General features: G+C 46.8%; 1 protein-coding gene across 3 annotated transcripts in view; it reads left to right on the forward strand.

The window, feature by feature from the left end:
• Nucleotides 1-23,543, forward strand: part of LOC125746383 (astrotactin-2-like) — a 297,596-nt gene that overhangs the window by 243,387 nt on the left and 30,666 nt on the right. For all 3 annotated transcript variants that reach the window (XM_049020314.1, XM_049020311.1, XM_049020312.1), the window contains exons 17-19: nucleotides 5,871-6,133; nucleotides 13,341-13,474; nucleotides 14,224-14,372. In XM_049020314.1, the coding sequence (XP_048876271.1) occupies nucleotides 5,871-6,133; nucleotides 13,341-13,474; nucleotides 14,224-14,372 (546 nt within the window). The remainder of the gene's footprint in view (nucleotides 1-5,870; nucleotides 6,134-13,340; nucleotides 13,475-14,223; nucleotides 14,373-23,543) is intronic.

Raw genomic sequence — 23,543 nt, forward strand, 5'->3', positions numbered from 1 at the left:
AAATTACCACTCATTGTGGCTCAGCATTCAGTAACACGACACTCATTTGGCTGTCACCACAGTCCTGTCCCATAATGCAACTGAACACAATGCCCAGTGTGCCTAATGGCTACAGTTGTTAACACGGTGGGGTCTCGAGCGTGAAATATGTCGGATTTTCAAAACTTGCCTGCAGCTTTGTCACTCTGTCGGAAACCTTATCATACCAACATACATATGTATAATAAATTGCAATTCTTAGGAATATCCTTTCTTGCTAAATACCTAAAAATGTATCCCACAGTGTGCTCAGCACTATCTGCAGGGACGGATTACGGACCGGGTCAGCGGGGCCGCTGCCCAGGGGCCCTTGGGGTACAGGGGGCCCGTGGGGCCCTTAGCCCAAAACAATTTGCAACGCTTATCAACAATGTATTTTCATTTGTCTATTTTAGAGGGCCTACATTCTTTGATCCTCTGCCTACAAGGGCCCCAGACCCTATAGGGAGGGCATTTGGCTGCCAAGGGCCCTTGAATTGTGGTGGTTGTGGTGGTGGTGGTGGGGGGGCCTCACGAACGTTTTGCCCAGGGGCCCACACAACCCATAATCCGTCCCTGACTATCTGTCCTAATAAATACAGTTTTCTATGCTACCTGCCTTACTTAGTACATATTTTTAATAAGGTGAGCAAAGGTTAGGGAGCTGTTCAGATGAATTTCCGTTGTCTGGGGAATATACTCAGCTATTCCTCGCCATTCTCGGTCCTGCTTCTGAAATGGTGAATGCAGATTGGAGAAGTCCATAACAGAAGATCTGTTATATTCAGGCCTGGGCAAGTTACCCGTGGATAGTATCTGTTGGTCTTCCTAAATATCCAGCCTAAATGCTTGCTCTAGGCTAAGCAGCGGCCACCCCCTGCAAAATTAATTAAAAACATGGATATATCGAGTGCTTATGTTGCAGTTTTCCAACCGTCCGCACGTTTCAGCTCTGATAGATCATTCTCCTCTGACACATGAGCGTTGTCACCCCTGAAAGTCCCTCAGTGACATTATATCAGTCAGATATGACAGGAAATGTGCACTAAGTCTTAGGTCTTCGTATCTATTTTTGCACTGACCAAGGGCTAAAGGTGACATAAACATGCATTGTGCCTCTTCTTATTGACAGTATATTTTTAAATAGTCATGCCTTAGTAGTAGTAGTTGTAATAATAATAATAATAATAATAATAATAATAACCGTTGAAGTCAATGAACAAGGAGGATATTCTTCGGGACCAGGACGTCTTTGATTCTTAGGAAAATTCTCCCCAGAGAATTTCTCTCTCTGGCTTCCAGAAGCTTGTGGTTCGCCGCAATGTAAGCAGAGCGCCCTCTTGCTGTAGATTTGGCTCCGGTGATGCACAACATTTGAAACACATTAAGTTTTTCACCATATATTGTGTCAGAGACCAGCTCCGCCTAACTCAGCTGGAACAATATTAATTTCCCCTGCAAACTCCTAACAACACGCTATTGCAACACATTAATGTCTTCAAACTGTACTTCGTCTATGAACCTACCGTGTGAAAAAAAATGTGATAGAATGAGCTGTAATGCATCACTACCTCCTGTAGGGGGTGCACTGCCCTCTAGAATTAGCTCCAGATTACCATGCGCGTAATCGGCTGTGAGATCATAGAAAGCGAATGAATGTCCAGATTATTGGTTTGGCAATGTGTTTGTCTCAAATGGACAAACATTCTTAACATTCATTTACATGTGTTTCATACCCCTTACTGTTTCTACAGAGAAGTCTGCGGTAGTTCGTATGATCTCTAACTTCAGAACAGACATTTGCACTTAGGCTATGAGTTACTCTCGTAACTATTGATTACACCCTTTGCATATCCTGTCGCTACTTCAGAGCAAAATGCCACCTTGGTAAATTTTCAGTGACAGGCTGCGGCCAGGAAATATAATTGTTCTGATGAATCTGTCGAGCTGCAGCCGCGGAGGGGAATTCATAAGCAAATGGCTAAGGAATGAAATTGCATAATTCCATTATAAATTCTTAAGAGGAAATTCTGTTCTCTCCAATAATGTCTGCCCTTCCTCTCAACTTAGTGGGTTTGTTTGCGCATAGCTAGAGAATGCCGTTTTGCAAATATCCGCTATCAATTAGGTCCCCTGTGGACGCAAAGTGAAATTCAAAGAGACTTTTTTTTCCGATTAATTTCTGTTGCGTTTCAGTTATATCATTTTGAAGTCCTTTTTTTTCTTTGTTGCGCCTTGAGTCAAACTCCATGAAAGACAGGAATTTCTCCCGTAATGTAGAAGGTATTAAAGCAAGGTAATGACACGTGCAGGTGCTGTGTGCGTTTTTTTAATTATTTATGCACATCTGTTTGGCCAGAATTTTTCTCTCTAAGCCGCTCAGTGTATGTTTTCGTTCTCAGACTTTATTCCCCCTGCGTTTGCATTTCCCCAATCGTCTGCCGTCCGTGGAAACCCACCAAGCAGTTTTATGCAGGGCGTTCGTTGATAAAAAGCACAGATTGCTTTCCGGAATGATACTAACCGATGGAGTCCGGATGGCGATGAGTACGTCGCTAATGGCACTCGGCGGAAACCTTTGGGATGAGAGCATTGGAATGGTAGCCAGTAGCTCACAGCGGTGGATAGGTCTGGCGTGTCCAACTGCAAGTCGAGGACATCCACTGAAATTACACTGCAGTCTGAGATTGCAGTGGCAGAGGCTGTTTATGTACCACATTAATAAAATATTCCGTCTAACAGATGCCTAAATGCAAAGAGATGTACGCAGTTTCCCCATGAGAGTAAATTGGTGTATGTTCATTTACTGCCATTCTTGGGATTTGAACACATTTTTTGTAAGACCACAAAATGCATTACATTTTGACTCAGTGCTAGATGACACTGAATTCTCAACAACACAGCGGCACGTTTACTGTTACCGACCAGTTGTTTATCAAGAAGGAGGCAGCAGAGACCAGAATGGTTCATCATCTGGATTTATGGCCAAAACAACAATCTAGTTCCCCCCTCAGTTAACGACTTTCCCAAGAGTAAAACAGTCGGGTAAAACCCTGAAAACGTGCGATGCTCGGTCTCAGAACAGCAGCAGGGAAAGTCACATCGCTTGACACGACGTCCCATGTTCCGCGCTGCCGTTTTGGAAGCCGCGTAATTAACATCTAACAAAGGAGCCAGAAACTGAGCGTTCCTCCTACAAAGAGCGGATGTGGAGCCGTGTGCCAGGGAAGCCCCCCAGGTTCACGTAATCACCCTCCGCCACCTTGGTCAGATCTCAAAAAAAGATCAGATGCTCCGGAAAGTACCGCGGCGAGCATCCGGCCCCATGGCACGGAGACAGAGACAGGCAGCTTGGTCTCGTGCCCGTTGCTCCAGTTCACCCGGGGGCTCGTGAGTAATGCATGTTTTCTCATAAGCAAGAACTCCCCCTGAAACCACCAGAGGAGCATTTGTTTGTTTGGGGGGGGGGAACCAGATGAAGCGAGATTCTCTCCAGTATCCCGTCATCACCACCGGCCCGCAAGCTGTACGGCTGAAACACCGAGCACCTCCCTTTATTTGTTTTTGTTCCTCTTTTGTTGTTTTTCTTACGAAGGAGTGCCGCGATTTGAAAGAATGCGTGGGGCGTGGGGGGGGTTTGGGGGGTGCTGGCTGGTGCAGCCAATGGGAGCGAAGACACCACACTGTCCATAACGATCGTAGGTGCTCAACTCTGCACATCTGCTAGGACGACAAGAGAACGACAGAAGGAATGTGCCCTTGCATTCCTTGTTCATCCCTCTTTCAGCCATATTCATTTCGTGGTTGGGGGGAGGGGGGACGGGGGGGGGGGGGGGGCTATCTCAATTAGCATGGGGGTGAAAAACCGGGAAAACGTCCAGGACAGGATGCCAGTCCATTGCAGGGCTAACACTCACACAGTCATCAGTTTTTTAGAGACTCCCATTTGCTTGTCTGCATTCCACACGTCTTTGCAGGGGGGATCTTCATTGTGATGTCTTAATTTCACCTGTTGGGCTTTGTGCGTATTATAGATCTTCCCTAGTATTGTGAGGTGACAGTCACTGCTGAATGTAGAAGAAGAATCTGTCGATTAGACAGACAGACAGACAGACAGACAGACAGACAGACAGATAGATAGACAGATAGATAGATAGACAGATAGATAGATAGATAGATAGATAGATAGATAGATAGATAGATAGATAGATAGATAGATAGATTAGTTGTATTTTGTTTTACAGTGAATTAATGGTCTGTGAATCTGCAGTGTCCCGCAGTCATACGTGTCAATCTAGCTACATTTGTGTGATTCGTGTGTCGTCATGAAGCCATGCGTCTGCTGTTGCACAAGTGGTATGCCCTGACATGTCCGCACTGTGGGCCCCTCCCTCGGTTCTGACCGTGGGTGCGGTTGCCTTGTTGCGAATGTATGGTCTCTGGTCAGAGGTGACCTCAGGGAAAAACTGCCTCGTCTCCACGGTGGCAAACCTGCACCGCCAAACTCCAGACCCCATCTGCTTCCACAACACATGCCCCCCCCCCCCCCCCCGCCCCCCCACACACAGGAAAATATTTAAAACTCCGTTACTGAGGTTTCTGCCTTACATCTCCACTCCTTCAGCAGCTGAAGGACCGTCCTCAGGCTATCCTGTGTAAATACGCAGTACTTGAACCTTATGTATTTAACCCACCACTGTGCAGTTAACCTTCAATGAGCTTTGGGCCAGCAGAAATCCTCTCCTACTCCATAGATCTCAGGATGCATTGTTCCTGATTGTAGTTCAGACCTGACTGCATCTTGAATGGACTCTTGACTGCCTTTCCCAATAGTGCATTACCTGCAGTACGGCCTGTACTCTCAGGCTATTTCTTGCATATTAACCTGACACACTATGTATCATACCATGCTGGTATCATACTGATGTTTTATCTTCTTACAGTTATAGTAAGACTGCTTACGACTCTCTAGACTAACTTGTGTGCAAATATGACTTATACTGACCTTTGAGTTGCTTTAGAGAAAGGAGTGTTTGCAAATCATGCTGCCTTAACTATTTACCACCTTCTTCTGAGGATGCAGAAAATAGGTTTTCTCCAGACAAGGTGAGCTGAGTGTTTCAAGTAGATCTGAGTTTATCGTAGAATCCAAATGTTTGTTTTCAAAGACATTATTTTCCAATGCTACATTCAAACAAACACCAATCTTTAAAAAAAAACTGAGTTTATTTTTACAGATAAAGTCAAGTCAAATTACGTTTATTGTTGTTTCACATCTATGATGCCTGTGTACTATCTTCTATCACATTAATCGAGTCAATGTAAAGGGGAGATTTCATTCAGTCTGTATGGGTATATATTACGCGGTGTTGGGTAGGTGCATTGCCTGAATTCATCCCTGTCCTTTGTGACTCCTTTCTCTCTGGGTCCATATGTAATTCATGTTTGTGACAGTGAGCTCACACATGCTTGTTAGATGATTAGTTTTATTGCTGCCATTTTCTGCAAAGCACCTCGCAGTTGATTTGTGAGGGGAAACAAAGGTGATGTGTAGCATTATACAATTTAACTGTAAAACCTCTCCATCTCTCACAGTCTCACTTATATGTGATGCACATCACCAGTGTTCAGTTCCCTGAATGGGAGAGCGGTTTGCCTTTGGTGATGTTATGTGGCTCGGTGGGTTAGGCCTCTGTACCTATGATCAGATGTTAGTGGGTTTGAATCCCAAGCTTGTCTGATTAGTCATTTAAGCAACATTTCCAGTGTTCATGGGCTGCTAACTAAATGTGCTTGGACTTGAAGTGCTGCTCTCAATAGTGTATAAGTCATAATTGTGTTTAATTTCACAGAGACCACTGACCTGGGCAGCCGGCGGGAGCTGAAGTCGGTGCCCTTCATCACCTACGTGTCGGGCCTGCTGAAGACACCACTGCTTGCAGGGGACCTGGTGTCTGGGGTGGAGGTGCGCTGCGAAGAGAAGGGCGGCTGCCCGTCTGCTTGCCACCTGTGCCGGCAGCCGGGCCGCGAGCTGCCCAGCCCCGCGCCCATGCTGCTGGAGGTGAACCGCGTGGTGCCGCTGTACAGCCTAGTGCAGGACAACAGCACCAAGGAGGTAAGCAAAATACGGCCCCATTTCTCCTGTATCTCACCCTCTGGCTTCCTTCAGCTCACTAAATCCTCTGATCAGAATTGTACAAGCTGCACTTTTACCGATTCAGTCCCTAATTTTACCCTCATTCTTTTTTGTGGTTCATTTTCTAATCAATGCAGATATTATTAATTATGTACTACATGGACATTGCGAGGGTTGTCCCCAAAAATGCCCCCCCCTCAAATAAATGTACACTAATTAGTTTACACAGCATGTCTACTTTCATGTCCCCCCCCCCACCAGTAAAGGCTTACCCCCCGCCCCCCCATCATTTCATAAATCTGTAGTAATGCTCCTTATGTACTACTACTACTACTAATAATAATAATAATAATACTAAAGCCAGGAGAACAGAATTCCAAAATTCATAAGATTTTCCCCTGTTGTTACTTTCAAACCCTACCTGGGATACCATTCATATAATTACAATGGTAGTTAGTCTATTTTCACTGGCCGAGTCCATCGTGTGGCTGGGTTGCAGTTCCCACGATTTAACAGTAGGTGGTGCAAGTGGTTTGGCTTAAGGTGGTAGGGAATGTAGGAAAATAAGTGTAAAGGCCCCCTAGCAAATGTAATTCTTTTTTAATGCGCTAATGTCCTTCCTCAATTAAAAGGATATATATTTTTTAATATGATATTTTTTTTAATACATGATCTACAGGGAAAAGATAAAAGGCATTCCTAATTTAGTCTAGGCTTTAAAAAAAGATTTCTTTTTTTTAAATTTTATAATCAAGGAAGAGTCTTAAAAGCACAAGAAGTGTCCTGCAGTTTGACCACATGGTGCTGGTAAGCAGGACTGTACAATTCGGCAGGTGTATTATGGATGTGTTCTAGAATGTGCCGTAGTGACCTTATAGCCACAGAAGCTGTACATTCATATCCCGTGAAGGTGACCACTGCGTTACCCTATCCTAGACTGCTTCTATAAACATTTCCCAGAATAACCTTATTTCACGTTCTAACTTGCCCAAGCATCCGGCGAGCAGATGAATGGTTGATGTTAAATTGAGGACAAATTTGCATAATTGTGAATCACACTAAGAAACGGTTTGCACAGGAGAAACAGCATAATCCTTCGCCAGGCCACTGAGGACACAAACCTTTTAATACTCACCTCTGCAGTCAGTGCACAATATTAGCTTTGACGGCACAATATACTGCCGTTGTTCAGTCAGTCACTCTGATTTTTATGCACTGTAGAGCATTTTTACAAGCAAGTTCGCCATAAAGCAATTTACCATGATTTACTGTAAATTTTTCCATAAGGAATCAAAAAACAGGAAGGGGGATGGGGGGGGGGGGTGAACGGCCAGATACCAGAAAATAAAATGTTCCGGCCCTCTCAAAGGCAACGATCAAGGAGAACACCTGGAAAAGAGCATCTATAAAAAGTCAGAGTAACAAACGCGTTTGTATACAGTGTATAAAAATGTCTCGGTGATGAGAAACAGCAACGGGGCATAAGCGATGGCATGACGATCTGCGCGTTTCCCTTCATATTGTGAAATGAACCGTCTGATCTAGTGACAATAAAGGCTTTTGGTTTGTATTACATTGTTCTCAGGAACCTTCTCTTACACATCAGCATGATTTTTCGCCTCCTTATTTGTTTATTTGGTCGCCTCCCGGCACTCTCGCCCTACCGTCGGGGTACATTCCTTAATATGCAAATCGTGGTTGAAGTATAAACACCTGGATCAGCTCGCTGTGACAGTACCATCCTCCCCCAAGCCCGGCCCGGAGGTTAGGCATGCTGTTTGGGCTGGGTAGACTCTCCGTCTTGACGTACAGAGAAATGCACATCGACGGGTCTGTCCATTAGCCCCCTCAGGGAAAAGTCCAGGGACTTTTAGCGACAGGGAAACGTCCATTAGCCCCCCCCCCCCATGTTTTGCCGAAATGAATAACCTAGTTTGAATATACAAATAAAGCGATCCGGAAAGGCTTTGCCAGCAGGTCCAGTCCTGTCTGGGCTGCCGTTTGATTAGATTGTGGCAGACCTGGTTGAGATATTAGATGTGTTGCGTACAATTGGGAAGGTTGTATATCACGCTGTGTGGCCCTGCCCCTGACACTATATCTACATTTACTCTCTGCCTCTTACATTCATAAATATCCCGTCAGCACAGGGTTGGGGAGCAGTGCTGGGAGGAGGCTTGACTCATAACTCATACCACGAATTGTTTATAAGAAGATTTAGATGGAACAGCGCCCTACTTTAGCCTGATGTATCCCTTTTGTTTGACAGGGTCTGTGCGTCCCCAGGTGGGGGGTTATAATGACATCACTAATTGGGATGAAAAAGTCTGTTTCACAGTAACAGGACGAGCAGGCCCGTAGCCAGGATTGTTAGAAGTCTTGGAGTTGCAGACTTCACCTCGGTGTCCTCAGTGGTAGGTACGCATATGGACATCGTCGAGTCCGCGATTTCTGCCCCTGACTTTTGTTCGGTACGTTAGCCTGCCACATAGCATCGGTTGCTTAAGTGTCGTCCGGCAGGATTGCAGCGTGATTCACATCCGCAGTGATTTTTTGTGGCTTCACCATGCATGATGAGAGGGATCGTGATTAGTTTAATACATCCCTCATCTTTTGATTCATTTCCTGGGACTACATAAACATCCATGGCCTCGTCTTATCCCTTCAGACACAAATCTAATATGCTCAGCATCCTATTGTTCTCCGTTTGTACCCCGAGCCACCTGCCCTCAGCCTTAGAAAAATGTTTAGGCACCTAGAACACTTGCCTGTTGAAGCAGTCGGTGGTCAGCAGTCGCTCCGAATCACCCAGAGATGTTACCTTCCTGTGAACGTAATAAGTAGAGTACCTTAATGTCCCTTTTCCTGGAAGACGCTCCCTTAAAGGGTTTTGGAGTACAAAGGAGAACATTCCCCTGTCCACCACGTTAACCTGAGTGATAGCGGAGCTCGTTCTGCAAAGGTATTTTGCCACCAGAGACTCTCCAGATCATTCAATAAATCAATACCGCAAGCCCACTGGCGTTCCTAGGCTTGCTGTAGGCGCCCAGGGTAGACGGTAATATAAGCTGGAAGGGGATCTGATGCAGGAGGAGCTTAGCAAGAGCTCGAGTTAATAGAGTTAACGTTTAAAATGTCATCTCCTTTCCAGTGAGCATTGAACATCTCTTCAGCATCTGCAGTTGGGGCTGCAGTAAAAGAGCCACTGCTAAACCCGAAGCCCAAACAGGGTAGAAGCTTTTATCCGAAGTGACGTACAGTTGACAAAGCAGGGTCAGCCAGTGCCGGGAGCAATTTGGGGGATATGGGCTTCGGTGAAAAGCCCAATGGTGATATCAGTCTGCCGACCACAAGATTTGAGTTGGCAACCCACTGAGCCACTTACCTTCTCTCAAAAATGCAAGCAGCTAACCCAGATGGGACTTAACTCGCAATCCCTTGCATAGGAGGCTAGTGCCTTACCCATTAAGCCACTGTGGCAACATCTTATCTGATATCATACTGTAGTAAATAACCAGTATGCTCTCAGACTAATTGCTGACTCTTTTGCTCAAAGACCAGCAAGTTCACTGGAGTTGGAATTAACAAGGTTTTAACTATGAAGAGGTTATGGTGGCTGTGTTTGACCCTGTTGATTCCCACGGTCGTGCTGGTCATGGATGTGGACTTTCACCTTTTCCCACAGATGCTGGCGCACAGCAGGGCACCGGAGCACGCTAGATTTACCGTCAGTTTTCCCAGACAATCCTTGCCTTGTGGCCTGTAGGACCCTATTTGCAGATGGCTGCCTGGTAGCCGTTAAGTCTCACACCTTGATTAGCCCGTGGTGCACAGATGTCTTTTGGTGCTTAAATGTTGCTTCCCTCATATCAGGGTACTCATTGTCAATGTCGTGGAAACACGTATCACCATACTACCACCCCCGCCTTGCATTGCTGACGCCTGGCATGATGGATCCATGGACTCGTGTTGGTCTTCACCGTTAACTGATTCGTCCACCAGTGTGAAATAGCAGGGACCATGATTCATTGGACTAGATGCTGTTTTTCCAGCCCATTGCATCGGACCAGGCGATGTTTTTTGTTCTTTAGTTCACTGCATTTGCACTTTTTGTTTTGCTGACAGGAGTGGAACTGACTGTTCTATTCCACCCGTGACAAGGCACACTGGGTCTGCACAACTGGTTGCACATCTTTCAGCACTGGCTAGTCAACTGACCCATAGGTCACCAGGTCTTCATTGACCTCTACGACCAAAAGCCTTTCCTGACTACCGGACTGCCCATAGCTGGATGCTTTATGGGGTGATAACCATTACCAGGACCCACGTGAAGACCCCATCAAATTTGCTGTTCCTGAGATATCCATGCTAATTACCCATCTACCTCCTTAATTTATCATGCATTTTCATTTAACAGGACATCCACCAGTACTTCATCTTCCATAATAGTATATGCAGTGGCTGTGACACTGGAGACTATCCCATAAAAGTGGATACCCTGGACAAAATTGTGATTCTTTATTAACCCCTGTTGGGAAATCCTCTTTTCACCTACCCTACCTTGCTCTGCATGAGACACACATATGATTGCAAGCTTGGGAGGGGTGGTGGCCACAATTCATGGTCAACCAGTGTACAGTGTCCCTGGAGCTGGGGGCAACCTTCTCATCCCAGGCATAGAAGTTTAGCCCACTGAGCCACACCCCACCCCCAACAGAATACCACTCCATCCCAGGGCACACACTGAAACACCGTCGACAGTTTTGTGACATAGATTGACTTAATCCCTTCTTTTTGGACCTAAAACTGGGGTGTCCGGGGGAATCAGCACGACACATGGAAAAATATATAAAAAGTGTTGGGCATTTCAGGTCCAGAAAGTACAGATCCAGACCAAGATTTATATGCCCAACACTGCATGTAAACTAATAAAGTTCACGCCCACAGAGCAAGACCCTAAAACCTGCAGGAACAAGGCCGTGGTGTTGCCCTGTTTTTTGGTCCTTAACCATTCTGGGTTTTTTGTGATATACAGACAGGTGGTATTTCTTCACACACAGCCCCGAAATCAAAACCTAAGTCTGGGAAAGGCTCACGGCGCTCAATCATGCTTTTGATTGGCTGGCTTTCGTTTCGGACATCTCATTGCTAGTTCCCGAGAGCCACAATTGGATTGACTTAGCGGTCAGCTAAAGTTGAGCCTCGTCGCCTATTCAGGCTCGTATGCGTGGTAATGGGATTGTGCGATTTTCTGATTGGCAGCCATGCGGAAGGAGCACGTGGCCCCCACTTGCGGGCTGCTTGTCTTTGCGGAGGCTGGCTGGTCCTCGCTTGGTTGGCCAAGCTTGGCCACAGTAGGGGTCATTTCCTCTGTCCTCCCACGTCTCCACACACTCACGCCGCCACAAATTTCCTGTTGTGTTTTGCAATCACCTGCTTCTCGATGACCGCAGCGGGTGCGGGGGCCGTTATTTTGGGTGCGTTTAGCTATGTCGTCTTGGATGGGCTGACCCCCCCTGAGTAGTAGCAGCCCGGATTGTCATGCGTTCAACTATGGATAACAAATCACTGCTGTCCGCAGAGTTACTCTACAAACATTAATGCTAACTAGTATTATTACTAGTTATATTATACTAGTATTATTCTTACTTGGCTTCAATGTGGACAGTATCAATCTATTGGATAAGTAAAGAACAAATTTCCAAAACTTACTTTTTGTTATTTTTGATATGAGACAGCCAATAACCGAAAGTTCGTCTTCCTCATCATATGTTACAGTACAGGGACCCAAAACTCACTCATTCCTCATCTCATCTGTCAAAGAACTTTCATTAAATTTCCAAAACTCACTAAATTTACAGAAATGGCACTTCCTTATGACCGTCCAGGTGTCCTGTGGACTGAGCGAGTTCTGGGAATTTGCTCTTCATTTGTCAGAACTTACATAGCCATCTGTAGTCCTTATACTTTCAGAAGTCCTCTTTTTGGCTACTTGGCCAGAATTGGGTCAGATTTAAGTTCTCCTTTAGGTGGTACAATTAGATAATTGAAATCAAAGGAAACTTGGAAATAAATTCAAGTATTTCAATAAATGTATATTAAAAAGAGACCGTTTTTGACCCATATTAGGCTCACTGATTAGAAATAATTATTTTAGTGGCATGACTAATACTGGTAGATATCTGAAATCGGAAGGGTTAGTTCGACAAAAAAGGTTACAAGGGAGAAACAGCGAGTTCAGTCATATATTCTCCAAAGGAGGTCAGAAACTTGCTTTATTAGGGCCTAGGTAGTCCTGGAGCATCATTAATCAGCTGAGGTCCTTGAAAACCCACAAGCGAATGATGTCATAAAGCGCCCTGTATTTCTGAAAAATTAGATGCGGGTGTTGATTAAGCCGTTAATTGTTGAGTGCAGAGGCAACACGGGGAATCATTTTCGATGCGGGAACCTGCTCAAGTCAGAGAGCAAAGTCCGTCCATGTTGTTCTTGCATCTCAGTTATAATGCATTGACCATTTTGGCTGATTCCAATTGGTCTAAAGGAGGCAATTAAGAGTAGGAAGTAACATGAAGTGGCCAGGCGGTGGGGGTGGTATGAAGCAGGGCAGAATCGCTATGAACTGCACCTGCCCATCGATCTGATCCGAAAGACCCAGTTTTAGGGACGACGTGTTTTACTCGTGTGAGCCGGCTTGAAAAAAGAGAGCATCTGATGAGCATCATGTTCTACTCGCATGTCTTCATTTAGGAAATATTTCCAAATGATCCCAGAGAATGACGTGTTTTCCGGCGGGCAGGAAGGACCGAGTTCGGGACCTTTTGGTATCATGTGGACCTTTCCTTGCTCATCTCTGTCCGGGTGGCACCCAACCAAAGCATTTATGATTAGCACTGAGAATGCAAACGTGTGCATCTCCCAGTAACATGACAGAGCCGCCCTCCCCCCCTGTTCCTCGGCTCTGGGGGGGCTATGATTCTGTTAATGACAGAGGGCTGGGATCCCCACTGACACTTGCTCACATTTTTCGTTCAGAAGGAGCCTCTGCCTAGTGACTCAGAGCCCAGAGAGGAAACTTTCTGATATAATTACATTTTTCAATAATTACATTTTTCTAACACCAACTCCTCATCCCCCCCCCCCCACCCCATCCCTCACCCCCTCCACCTCCTTCCCCCCCCCGCAGGCCTTCAAGAGTGCCACGATGAGCTCATACTGGTGTGCCGGGAAGGGCGACGTCATCGAGAACTGGTGTCGCTGTGACCTGAATGCTTTCAGCAAGGATGGCCTGCCCAACTGCAGTCCCCTGCGTCAGCCTGTGTGAGTCCCGCCCAAGACCCTCCTGTGGACACCCCATCCCCCCCACCCCCCGTCCCCCAATAGCCAAACCTATTCACATTCTGCCCCCCCCCCCCCCCCGCCCCAGCACTAGCAGTCGACCCAAGGGAGGAAGAATCAATCAGCAGAACAGAAAGTATGATTGACAGTGTCTGTCAATGTCTGCATAACATTTCCCAGACCATAATACTCGCAGGAGGTATACCCGAACCTCAGGGAGCATCCACCGGCTCTGTGCTAATCTGTGCAATCAGCACCTTTTGAGTTTCTCGTTTGCCTTTTCACACAATTATTTTGCAGACAACAGGAATGTTGAATGAAAAGCACTATAATCGGTAAATGTTTGTCTTGTGCACCTGTGCTGCCACTATGATATTAAAATATAACAAAAATACAATATGACTCAGTTTAGTACTCTTAGGAAAGACTAATGCACTGCAGCAAACTGCAATACACAAATAATAAAGCAAGTTTATTTTTTTTCTTAATGAGAGTATTTGTTCTGGACTTAATATGTGAGTGATGTGGATAGAGGGAACTGGCAGCTTAGAAGGTTTTTTTTTATGAAACTGATAGTGATGTCGTTAATAAATATGGCAGCTCACTTAGAATCTTTTTCGTTTTGGGGAACCTGCCAATCACAGTCCTGCTATCGGAATGTGGGTGGGGACATGGTACGTGTGCTCGGTTGTGGAATGAGCAGGTCTCACGTCAACCACCTTTCCACACAGCCTGCGCCTGGTACCACAGCTGGAGCCCTCCAGCACCATGGTGGCACTGGAGTGGGTCGACGTGGAGCCCATCATTGGCTACAAGGTCTCCGATTACATCATCCAGCACAAGAAGGTGGAGGATCCCTCAGAGGCCGAAATATACACAGGTGGGCTTCCCACGGAGCAGGACAGGGCAGGGTTATCATGTAGCGTCTGGCAGCAGGCTGGCCAAAGGCTCGCTCTCGTACTGACGGAATCATATTCTGGCATGATGAACGTAAACATTTTCAGCCCTAGGTCAGCTGTTTATGGTATGTTATATTCACCCTACGTATGGCTTGTATTTGCTAATTTACGATGTCGTGATGGAGATCCAAAGCCCCCCTCAACAGCGAGACGCCATTCCCATCCCATCAAGAAAGTTAAATCAAAAGAATATGCGGCAAGTTTTCCACAAGACGGCAGCCAAAGGCGTTACAATGTTCTCACACACTTGTACCTAACGAAGTGTGTAAAATCGCACAACGGTTGACTTCAATAAAAATGTTAACCCATAAAAAAGATAATCCATCCATCTTTCATAACTGCTTTTACTGTACAGGTGTGTGAAGAGCCTGGAAGCTATTCCAGAATGTACGGGGCATAGGGCAGGGGATTTCAGCAAGGAAAGCATGCTAACTGAATGGGAGCGGTAGCCATAAGTCTGTGGTAATGCTCTACGACGTCAAAGAAGACGCTTGAAACAGTACGCTGTGGCATTGAAGGTCACTAGATTTGCAATCGGTCATTTATAACATAGGTTATTAGCATCATTATTAGAAGGTTATTGATAATTAGCATCATTATTGGTGACTTTGTTGGGTCTAAATATTTTTAGGAGATGAAAGCAGAGACCTTCCTAACAGCGTCAGGTGTTTTTGTCTGCGTACCAAACTCGTGTCAGACCCAAGATAAAGATGCTATCTCTCTACACAGGTGATAAAAAGGCCTCTAATCCCTTTGGCCGGGTCGGCAAGCTTAGCGACATCATTGCCAAGAACTAGGCAGACGGCCTGACGGTTCTCCATGCCGATGGAGTCGTTCCCGTAAACTTAGATAAGCGCCGACGATCTGGGGGCTGTCCAGTTAAGCCTTATCTGTGTGTTCATTCTGGAGAAAATGTTATGAATGTGGTTGCATTGTTTGTGCGTGTGTGTTTATCTGCGTGTGTGTGGGGGGGGGGGGGGGGGGGGAGTAGTAATCACAAAATCCATATCTGTCACCGATTCCCAGCCAGGCAGTGAGTCAAGAGGTTCAGCGACAGCCAATTAACGTAGGTTAAATAAATAGAGAGGGAATGGCGGGGAGTGGTGGCCAGTCTGGGAGGGGGCAGATGAAGGAGAGCACAGGGAGAGGCGATGAGGAGCTCGGCCAGGGCACAGGAGATGGGTGGAAATGTCAAAGGCTGGGGTTCCTGGTGGAGCAAATATCTGAGAGTAGTGGATGGTTGTGGAGGCGTGGTTAGGACAGATGGCGTGTGACTCATCTCCCCTCTGATCCTCGCACTCCGTCAAACCTCTCAGCACCCCCCCCTGCAGCCCCCCCAGCCAGATGAAAAGTGAGTTCTCCCTCAACTGTCTCTTGCAGTTACCCCAGTATGACTGGATTCACCACAGATTTACCATTCGGATATTTTCCACACGCATTCCTTAGAAACGCACACTACAGCTTTTTCAGTAGGTATGTCTTGGCTGACTTTGTCTAAGGCTTCACTTTAAGTATCGGCGGCACCATCGCCATCAAGCCTCCGATAAGTTCTGCAGAAGGTCTTTGGTGTTGAAGAAACAGGTGCTTGACTGCCGCACCTTCTGGGGCAGGATGATGAACGTCCATGTCCAGCTGGTGGATGTTTTTATTGTAATCGGCTTGACCATTTTACGCATGTGATGTAATTAGAACAAAAATTACAATAGCAGATGCACACTGCACACTAACCACCAATCATTTTACTCATTAACCGCAACGTCCCCTGACAACTGTGGTGAACAAACCCAGAACATTCTGGAGCCATGTCCATGTTTTCCGGTGCCGCTGCTGACCTAAGGGGCTCTTTGCCACCCCCCCCCCCACCCCCCCCGGTTTACTGCAGGATTAATCCCCACAGATAACCGTCTCTCTGATACCCCGAAAACGTTCTGAGGACAAATTGGGAAAGGCCCGGGGCAGGTGGCCGCCATTTGTTCTATTTCCAGGCCGCCCCCAAATATTTCAGGTGAGGTCAGAGCTGAGGATAGACAGCTGTGAAACTTTGTTGTGGTTGGAAACCGCCCCCCCACCCCACAGTCCATAAATCAGTCTCTGGTGAGAAACATCTTTGAAGCCTCCCATAGATAGCATCCACTAGCCTCCATTGTAGCCATAGCATTTTAATTTCGGTAACGATTTCGGTGCCTCCCGTGACATTTCTGATGTCTCGTCGGGGGTCACCTTCCGCTCTCGTTCCATTTTTAGCTTATAAAGCACACTGTCGAGATTTTGAGCCCCTACTACCCTTCCTCCAAGCGAGAAGGATAAAGCCCAATACATTTTTTTTGGCCAAACGTTTGTTTTTATGAATTTATAAGGACCAGTCTTCCCATTATTCCGAACATGTCATAAAGATTCTAAATTTAACATAATTATGAGCTTTTTTTACTTCTTTGTATCATTATCCATCCATCTTCCCGTCCACTTATCCAACGCAGGATCAACGTGGGCCTGGAGCCTCTCCCAGCATGCTGAAAAATAACCAGAAAGGGGGCGATCTGGGTGATGTTATTCTTTACACCGAAACCAATCGTAAAGAATAAGGAGTTTTCTCCTATGTAGATGCTCCTCAACTTCCGATGGGTTTATGTTCCGAAGAACCCATCGTATTCTGAAAATATCGTGAGCCGGGAATGAATATGAGATGATAAATGAATAAGTCACTATACAATACTTTGTAACACGGTATGAGATGCCTACGTTCATAAGCGCTACAAAGACTGGAAGCGTGGCTGCATAGATGCTGCCATCGGCCGGCATCAGTAGGAAGTATTATGCGACATCTTGCCAGCTCAAGAACAAAATTCAAAGTTTGTTTGATGACTACTGAGTGTTGATCGCTGTGGCACCATCGTAAAGTTTAACCATCATAAAGCAAGAGCTATCTGTATATATATTACATTTATTCGGCAGGCACCATTTTTCCAGTGTGACGTACAATTCAGGATCAGAGAACCAGGTCAGCAGCACCCCGGAGCAAGTGAGGGTTACAGGCCGAGCTTTTGGGCCCATCGGTGCCATCCTCCTATCAGTCAAAAGTTTACTGCAGCAACCTTCCAATCACAGACACTGGGCCACACACCATCCTCTCATATTTTTCTTCTGAAGTTAGCTTTCTGAGATTTGTGATTTTTTTTTTAAACTCATACTCTTAAAGGAATATGCACTGATTTTTTTGTCAACTTCATCAAGCACCTGCCATACAAGCCGCGAGGTAAATTCGACCACACTGCCTCATCCCTGATCGAGGCCTGCTAGCAGACAAATGATTTCAGAAGCTCAAGATGAGCTCTGTCTGACCTCGCGGTCAGTGGAAATATTCGCTTGCAGATCCGCATCTACAGAGCAAAGGTCCCAAAAGAGGAACTAGTAAAAGTTTGGGTTTGTCTGCCCAGTACAAGAAACCTGACCGCAGCCCCCCCAGAAGGGCTCCCTGTAGACTTGATCTCCGTTTTCTCTCTGTTTATTCCCTCCCTTGTACAATGAAGGGATTTTTCTTGCCGTCTTTCTTTCTCTTCACTTGCTGTTTACAATAGTCTCCACTGCATTATTTCACAACAGACCACTGAGTCCACTCTGGGGCATTGACTCACTATCCACAGATGTGTCTGGTATTTACTAATTAAGATAAATTAAATATTTTGCATCATGCTGACTGACGCAGGGCATTTTCTATTACCGCTGCATGTAAACAAGTTTCTGCGTGTGTGTACACGTGGGGCTTTTCTCCGTCCCTGATGCATTTCTCATGTTCCTTCCCATACTTTCTCCAAGTGTGGTGATTTTTGTAGTTAGCTTGTTAACGTTTGCTACCTTTTAATTGGGGGGAGCGTGGAGATAGGAGTGCACGCGTGGACTCGGGTATTCTTGGTCCCACTGGGAGCTGAGTTGTACGCACTACATCCGCCATCCAGGAATTGATGGTCAGCAGGGCATCCTGAGTACCAGCACGGCTACCGTATAGCCGTGAGTGGCATCAGATTATAGTTGTCTGTTTGCCATGACAAAGGTGTCGTTTAATGATCCTGAGTAACACGTGCGAGGAATTCCTGCTGGCAGTAACATGACCTCCACATGAAAAAAACATACTTGAAGCCTTTCTGTTTTTTTCCCATTTTATTACTTTCGTTGCAACGGTGCAGCCTCTAAATGCATTGCTGCTGCTCCTTGTCAGCACCTATGAGCGGCTGCGACGCCAGTCAAGGCAGTCTGCCAGCAGAGGGCACTCTCCTGCCTTACCCAAATTAAAACGAACAGCGGCGGCGGCAGCCAGCTCTGATCCTGGAGCGCTGGAGATGATTCCGGGCTTTTACTCCACCGAAAACCATGAATCATTTCCTTGGACCGGTCATCGCGTCTAATTAATACAGGTAACCGTGCGTTTCAGATACTATGCATTTCACTGTTTCGGGCATCAGGAATCTCCTGCCCCGGTTTAATGATTCAGACTGAATATGACAAGGCAGGATTCCATGGCATTGCTCCTTCTTAGCTGTTTAGAACTTTTTCATGGAGACTAATGTATAATTTAATTGGCTTTTCCCGACAGGTCTAATCACCTGCATTGTTGTATGTGTGGGTAATAGCGTAGAGTGTCCTGGATGGTGCGCGTCCGTGAGGAGCGGGCACCTACCATCCGTCGGAATTTTAAAAGGATACCCGGCGGGAAAAGATTCTTTGAAATCCTCAACAAGCAGAAAAAGAGGCTATTTATACCGTGGCGTGTCACGTAACCCATGACAAGTGATTTAACTGTCTGGCAGGTCGCTGCGGCGGGGCTGGAAGGACCCTGCTGGTGACATCACCCTGAGGCATCCCTTCAGGTTGCCGGATTAGATGTGCACTTTTGAAGGACTTAATTTCATCCTTTCATTTCTGTGTGGGGGGCTTATCAAGATCTATTGAGGAGCAAACCCCCCGTCACCCCCCCCATCCATTTTTTTACCTCCCACCCTCTTTGTTCTCTTCATCGCTGCCCTCCCCCCCCCCCCAGGCGATCGGCAGGGTCCCCTGCTCATGTAACAAGTCCCATCAACTGTTCAGACGCGGTTAGCGCCAAGCGTGCAGATAAGCCTGGCCTCACATTCAATTAAAACGAGATAAACCACGTCCTTGAGGCTGCCGGGAGATAACAGATTGGGGGGGGTGACACAGCTGACTTTATTTTCTTATTTATTTATTTATTTATTACTCGTTAATTAAAGATGACCTCATCCCTAAAAATGGATCCTGGTTGGCTGCTCGCTGGGAGCCTCACCATCAGCAGATTGGAGGGTGGGCGGGGAGCCAAGCTCCCTTATCTCGGCGCACGCACACACACCCCCCCCCCCACTACCCACCCCCCCCCCCACTACCCACCCACCCCGTCTCTGTCGTGGTGTATGTATGCCAGAGACTGGCTAAGCGGCACACTCGCGCCTGTGACGTCTCTCCCTCCCCCCCTTCTCTCTCTCTCTCTCTCTCTCTCACTCCCCCCCGCCACATGCCCCCCCCCCGACGTCTGTCCCTCTCTGGTCGCGACGGCGGGCTGATTTTGATCGATTGCCGCCCGCCCGCTTCTCGAGAATTCTCGGGCATTCATTGCGTCTTAAGCAGGTGTCTCCTGCGCTGGTGACGTAGGTATAGCGGGCGAGGGGCAGACAGGGAGGGGGGAGAGAGAGCGGGGTGGAGGGGAGGGCGGCGGATCTCGCGGCAGGAGCAGCCGCCGCTCGGTTTCGCTGTTTGGTAATGGATGTCTCGCTTTAATGAGATTATTTCTGTCTATAACCTATAATCAGTCTCCCCACTTGGCTTCCTTCGTCGCTCGATAACGTTAAATGCTCGTTAAAGAGCGCTAAGCCCCTTTAGCTCGGTTCAGCTTGTGCGGCTCAAATCCCTTGCCATCCCGAGAGAGGCACGCTCGCCGTTTAAAGCGTAGGCTCCTCACGGCACGAGTCGCTATGATGTCTGACTCCGGGATGCAGGAGTCGCATAGCACCTGTCAGACAGCAGGCGCTAATGAAGGTAACCCGGAGGAACTCCGGAAGGTTCCGGAGGGACCCCCGGCCCCCGAGCGCCAGTGCGGGTTTTAGGCATTGCATGCCGAGCCGGGCGCCTGCCAGTGAGGATGAGTCACGATGCGCCACTCCGGCTAGCGAGGCGTGCGGATCCGGCCCTTTCCTCTCACCGCGCATCTGCCGATGGGACGGCGCAGCTTCTAGTGGGTGACGTAATCTCCAGCTTCTGAGTTCCCCCCACCCTTCCTCATCCCCAAATGACATCCCGAATGGGGCAGCTGACAGCCGGAGGCCGCTGAAAGAAAGTGGGGGCATCTGTGTACGTGCACAGACAAGTGTGTGTGTGGGGGGGGGGCTGTGTCTATGCACAACCTATGTCGCACAAACCGGCCTCCTTCACGATATCGGCGTATGCCATGACGACCAGTAAATTTCCGTACCTGGGGTTTCAAAGGCTGGCATTTAGTCGGTCTTAAAAGAAAAAACAATGCCTCTCCCTAAACTCTTCATTGATGATTTTCATTCTTAAACATCTTCGTTCTCTCCTCACTATGCTTGAAATCCATTCTGATACGCAAATTCACAGCCTGCTTCGCAACATATGGAATTAGAGCAAAAGTAGCTTCTCAAATGTAATAGTGATAAAGAGAGAATAGCAGAGCCTTCATATGGCGGGAAATGAACCCTGGTCCAAAAATAGAGTTATGCGAGGTATGTGGGGGTTAGGCGGGGGGGGGGGGGGGACAGCAGGTCAGTGGTTTTGTGGGTCGATGTGCTGGTGGAGAGCTTTGTGGTGGGTACGCAGACGTCCCATGGAGATAGGAGCGTGAGATATCCCCCACTCCCCAAGCAGTGGGGCGCCGTCAGGGTTACGGCAAGGGTAGCCGTCTGTGCTCCGTAATTGTGAGGAACCCCAGGCCCGCAGTCCTAGGCAGGACTTCTTGGTGTTTATCGGCTGTTTATTAATAGGGTCAATAGGAGATCTCGGCGCTACGCGGAATTCCACCACCGCGCCTGCGATATTTTTTCGTTTAAAAGAAACTTAATCACTTCATCCATGCGCAAGAGTCTAAAAAGGTAGAAAGATGGACGGTTTTATCACTACCATAAGACCGACGTCACCGCAGCGAAGCTTCTGTCGCAAGCAAGACAAAAAAAAGAAGATTGCACTTGTATCTTTCCTGTTATTTCCTTTCACACTTCCCCTCTTAAATCGCCTCAGCACTCCTAGTTGACGAGATTAAACACCGCGAGAATTCCCGCTCTGTGTGCCTAGCGGCGTCTCTGTGAGTCTGCGTGTGTCCGTACGATCTCCTCAGGAAAGAAAAATGGCAGAGAAAGAGAGATGTTCCTCTTTGTTCCATATTAACGTTTCAGGCCGTGCCGCTCAGTTCCTGTTTTTGTCCACTCTTTATAAGTGTTACGAATGTTTAAAATTACAAAGTGTTCTCCCCTCCATCGATACAGCACGGCCTGTTCCAGCCCGTCAATGCGACCTTGATGCTTAAATGCCCCCAAGCTTTCATTTTGCGTCATTCACCTCAAAAGCACCCCACAGCCTATCGCTTTCAGACGGTGCCATAGACTGATTAGAAAAATATGGACAATTATATACAACATAACCTTCTCCTGAGAGGACTGGTTCCACCAGGGACTGGTTCACATTTACTTACTTTGTTCCACCTTGGGAACAGCGGAGGGCCAACAAAAGTAGATGTTAACGAACAATTTCTATTAGCGGACGTAAAATTGTTTACAGCAACGCATAAGAGGTCGTCCAGAAAAGAAAGAAACCAACAAACAAAAAAAAAAAAAAAGGAACCGAAGCAATCCAAGTGAAAACTCGGGCCAAGAAAGGCATAAGAAACAGTTGTATTGAAGTGAGTGTTTGGAAAAGAGAGGGAACGAGTGATTGAACACAAGACTGCGTTGTGCGAACAGAACGAAACAGTAAGAAAGTGCAGTGAGGAAGACCCAAATCCCAGCTAATTCTTACATGTCAGTATTCCAGCTTAATCGGGCTAATAACTATGTCAGACTTTGCCTTTAAAATATCTTCTGCTACAAATCCCATCATGAATTTCTGAGAAAGTATTTCTAATATCAGCAGGGGCTGTACCTTGGCCACGTTTCACCTCCCTGCTCTTCCCTGTCTTAAAAACTCAGACCCCTTATTTTTCTTGTCATCTCTATGCACTTTAAAACATTTCTCACTTTCTGTTGCTCACACACACACATTCATCCATCTTCCAACCACTTATCCTGTACAGGATGATATGGCCTATCCTGTAACCCATCCCAGGCAGCAATAAAGCCTGGATGGGATGCAAGTCTGTGACAGGGCACATCCACACACAAAACCGCACATTACGGGCAATCTAAAGTCACCAGTTAGGCTAACTGCATGTCTTGTACCTGTGGGGAACACATATGAAATGGAGGAAATATGAAATCTATATAGACAGCAGAGGCAGAAGTTACACACTCAAGCCTGGAGGTGCAAGGGAGCAATGGTACCCACAGTGTACTATAAAGGTGTGATACAAAGCTGGTCCGAACTCTTTTGGGGTGATGGCACACACACACACAAACACACACACACACACACACACACACAGACAGACAGACACACACACAGACAGACAGATAGATAGACAGACAGGCATATAGACAGACAGAAAGTAAGAAAGAAAGAAAGCAAGACAGACAGACAGACAGACAGACAGATAGACAGATAGATAGATAGATAGATAGATAGATAGATAGATAGATAGATAGATAGATAGATAGATAGATAGATAGATAGATCGATCGATCGATCGATCCATCTGCTGAGCTTGGTCCATAACCTGACACAGCCTTCAAATAGCCGTGCTACTAGTGGAATGGAAGTTGTTGAGATGCTCTTGTCCTTCTTCACTGGGGTTTGTTTTAAAGTGGCTCAGTTGTTTAAATCGTCAGTCGCTCAGTCCGTCGGATGTTATTCATATTGCGAGTTTTGCAAGAAAGTTGTCACAAACACGTCGAGGGTAGGCTTTCCGGAGGGAACCCAGGGGG

Source organism: Brienomyrus brachyistius, chromosome 7, assembly GCF_023856365.1.
Source record: "Brienomyrus brachyistius isolate T26 chromosome 7, BBRACH_0.4, whole genome shotgun sequence".
Taxonomy (NCBI): domain Eukaryota; kingdom Metazoa; phylum Chordata; class Actinopteri; order Osteoglossiformes; family Mormyridae; genus Brienomyrus; species Brienomyrus brachyistius.